The 4,139-nt window shown below is 42.1% G+C and overlaps 1 protein-coding gene across 1 annotated transcript; it reads left to right on the plus strand.

Moving 5' to 3' along the window:
* Positions 1-706: 706 nt before the first annotated feature.
* On the plus strand, positions 707-1,374 carry LOC309959235 (mitochondrial import inner membrane translocase subunit Tim17-A-like; the record flags this gene model as incomplete). Its single annotated transcript, XM_082835410.1, has 1 exon — positions 707-1,374. The coding sequence occupies exon 1, from the start codon at positions 925-927 to the stop codon at positions 1,372-1,374; it is 450 nt and encodes a 149-aa protein (XP_082691536.1). The 5' UTR covers positions 707-924.
* Between the last annotated feature and the right edge of the window lie 2,765 nt (positions 1,375-4,139).

Raw genomic sequence — 4,139 nt, forward strand, 5'->3', positions numbered from 1 at the left:
TGTGAAATAGTAAAAAAATTTAAGAAATGGATTCTGATGAAATATAAATCAATCACTAAAATGATGATTTTGTTCACCAGAGAAATGTTAAGTGAAAAAAAAACCGATATAAATTCTATGTATTATATAATCCATATATATAAATTCTATATATGCATTCTTTCTCTATACAGGTATGTATACATATTCTATGTAAGTACTCTCTATACACACATATTTACACATACATGCAGCACTAAAATGTTAATAGCACTTATGGTACAATTACAGTTGATTTTTGTCTTCTTTACCCATTTTATTCATTCCAAATTCCTCACAATAGTTGTGTATTACTTTTCCATTAAGAAAAAAAATTGTTTAGAAATAATAGAACTATTTTCACTATGATCCATTCCAGTCTTTGAATCCCTGGTTTTTGCTACAGGAACTGGACTTATTCATGCAATTATGTTAATATATGTGGCACAGACCTTGAATTTTGTGTCAAGAGGTCTGGAGACTAGACTTGTCCTCTGCTGATCGGCTCTGTGACCATCCCTGGACAAGTGCCCTGGCCTCTCTGGGCCTCAGTCTTCTCATCAATAAAGAAGAGGCTCAGGCTTCCCTGGTGGCACAGTGGTTGAGAGTCCACCTGCTGATGCAGGGGACACGGGTTCGTGCCCCGGTCTGGGAACATCCCACATGCGGCGGAGCGGCTGGGCCCGTGAGCCATGGCCGCTGAGCCTGCGCGTCCGGAGCCTGTGCTCCGCAACGGGAGAGGCCACAACAGTGAGAGGCCTGCGTACCGCAAAAAAAAAAAAAAAGAAGAGGCTCGGTCCTGGCATCGCGGCGAGGCGGAGTCCAGAGGGCGGAGTCCAGAGGGAGGAGTAGGCGTGCGAGCCCCGCCCCTGGCGCCTCGCGGATGACTGTGATGGCGCCTTTACCATGCGCACCGTAGGTGGTGGTATCTTTCAAGCCCTCAGAGGTTTTCGCAGTTCTCGGGTGGGAGGAAACCACAAACCAGGAGGGAGTTTGACAGATCTTAAAGCCAGGGCTCCGCAGTTGGGAGATAGCTTTGCAGTCTGGGGAGTTCAGTTTTCCATGACTGACCGCAGTGTGGTTCAAGTCAGAGGGAAAGAAGATCCCTGGAATTCCATCACAAGTGGTGCCTGCAAAGGAGCCATTCTGGCATCAAGAAACGGACCAGTGGTTATGGTTGGGTCAGCCGTGATGGCTGGCGTTTTCCGAGCTCTAATTGAAGGAGCTGGTATCTTGTTGGCAGGACTTGCCTTCACACAATTCCCCAACAGTCCTCCCTTTGCTGAAGACTTCTCCCAGTTGCCTTCAACCCAGTTACCATACTCACCTTTCAGAGACTATGGACGAAACCAATAGGACTTCTTTCCCAGGATTTCTTTAATGGAGTGAGTTGTAGTTCAAGGAAGGATTTCAGAAAATCAAGTTACAGTCTGTTTTTAAAGCCATAGGTGGGACAACTATGGCCAAATAGGCTATGAAGAGACATTTGGCTCCTTTTTCTATTTAAAGGAAGATGGTGGGAGGGGGGTTCTTAAAAGATAATACATTTATTTATTCATACTTGGCTTGCATTTGTGATCCAAATAGATGTCTAAAATCTTTAAAAGGAAATACAGTAAGTCCTTAGAAGATGAAGGACCAAACGCCAAACGGCAATGAAGCACAACCAGCATTTCCTTGGGGACTTCTCCGCCTGGTTTTGTTGTTAGTCAAACAATAAAACACACCTGGAGATTGCTCTTTATTTAAAAAGAAAAGAGAAGAGGTTTGGATGAGACAGATGACCCGTGAGGCACGTCTCTGGTGAGTCTGTGGCTCTGACTCCCCCAAGTAAGGTATGGTCACTTTAAGGGGCTTGTGCATCCATCCCAAGAAGTACATTTAAACGATACACATTTTTTGTGACATAACTGGCAGTCCTGTATGAGAATATTTGTGGGTTTGTGGGCTTTTCCAGGCCTTACTTTTGTCTCTAGGACAATGGTTCTTAAACTTGAGCCGGCATCAGAATCACCTGGAACGGTGTTAGAATAGAGACAGCTGGGCCCCAGCCCAGGATTCCTCATTCAGCGGGTCAGGGTGGGGCTGGAGAAATTAATGTTTGGAACAAGTTCCAGGTGATGCTGGTGACCTGGAAGAACCCGCCTGAAGAAAATAACGTGGTTGGGGGAAGGCATTTCTCATGTCTGTAAGTATCTTGGATTTCTGTTTTTTCCCCTTTCCAAAATTCTTAGAGAAGTGTTCTGAAGGTTATGCAAAGATATCTCCAAGACAATTTTATTTTAAAACTTCCTACAAAAACAATGAAAACATTATACCTCTGCATGCTCTAAGTAGGAGCAAATGAAGAGATTAATGAGAGGCTTGGGTCTGAGGGTGGTCTGAGGAAGAGTGTGTTGTTAGGTTGACTAGAGTCTCCTGCACCTAGAAGGCACACAGTTTCTTTGATGAATTCGAAAAGAAAGTGAGATGGTTTTCTCTGTGGAGCATGTTTAACCTAAATACCAAGATGGGCTCAGGATGTCACAGTTACTTGATTGGTACCTGGATAAGCCCTCATAGACATTTCCCCTGTCTTGTTACTCAACTTACAGAATCAATAGCATCTATGGGCGTGAACATCAGAGTCGGCAAACTCAGGCAAGGACGCTGACGAGGCAGCCTCCTCTGCCTGTGGAACTAGTTCCCATTCCAGGAATAAATCATGTATTGTCACTTCCCATATCTTTTGCACATACACCACCCCATCTACCTATAATGCCTCAGACTAAGCTACTTGTTTGCTGTTGTTGTTGTCCTACTAGCCCTCTGTGAGTGACTTGACCATGGAACTTGTCACATCTTACTGTCATTGTTCAATAATGTGCTGCTTCTTCCATGGAACTGGAAGTATCTTGAGTACACAGCTGGTCTTGCATTCATCCCTGTATCTCCAGAACCTAGTAGAGCATTGGACAAATGTTTTCTGTTGAAAATAGGGCCGTGAATATTCACAGGCAAAATTTTATCTTTAATATGAGTAAAATGATCAATAAAACAAGACCATAACTCAAAAGTAGGCAAACGGAGTGTGAAAGATCAAATCTCTTTGTACTTTCTCCATGTTCAAACTAACAAACCAACAAACTTCCCCTAGTTTCCAAACACTCTCGGCTCTCAGCCTCTCCTAGTCTCTGTCTGCTCCAGGATCTGCCAGGGCTCTTCTGGAAATTTCAGAAATCCACCTTGGATTTCTCACCTGACTTCTCTCCTGCACTCTCTGAAGGAGATTACTGCTTGTTTTTTCTCCTTAAAGACAAATCAGAGCCCTGATATTTCCACAAATAAATAAAATGGAGGCTAAAGTACTTCATGCTTAGAAAGAAGCTTGGAGGTATTTGATGCGTTAGATTTTATTCTTGCTTTTAAAAGAAAGAATTTGATATTTCTCTCTATTTTTCTATCTAACTATTCAGTATTTAAACCAGCTATATTTATACTTGTTTGTATGTATAGAAAAGTGTTTGAAATGATGTTCACCTGCTCGTAATTATGGATAATTTATATAGTGGGATTCAAGTGGCTTTTAAAACACTGTTCTTTATCCTGGTCAGTACTGATTCTTAAAAAAAAAATAAGCATTCATGATTTTTACAATTGCTATTCCAAAATAATTGCCTCTATAAATATTTAGAAGATCCCATGCCTCATATAATGTCAAACCATGGATTCATCTGTTCTGTTTCTTAAAAGACACAAATGTCAAGATGCATAGACTCAAGTTACCAAAGCCCAGAGCAGAAAGGCGAGTTGTTTTTGTGTATAAATAATTCTGCAGAACTGACCTTTTGTGACTTTTCAACCTGCAGTACATGGAGCATTCTTTGGGGGAAGGAATCTGACACAATTACAGGTAGATCAAGGAGGGAGTTATTTCAGGCAGCCAAGGTGGTTCTGTCTTTAGAGTGAGTCAAGGCAATGCTGTTTGGCAAGTTTACCCCCCAAAAGCATGTAACCTCAGAGATGAGAAATAGAGCACAAGGTGATCATGACCTGACTGTTCTCCTGGTGAGACATGATGAAGGGCTGTTCTAAATGTGAATGGTAAAGAATCTTCTAATTTTTTGTCTGGATGACTTTAT

Source organism: Leucopleurus acutus, assembly GCF_964270905.1.
Source record: "Leucopleurus acutus genome assembly, chromosome: 3".
Classification (NCBI taxonomy): domain Eukaryota; kingdom Metazoa; phylum Chordata; class Mammalia; order Artiodactyla; family Delphinidae; genus Leucopleurus; species Leucopleurus acutus.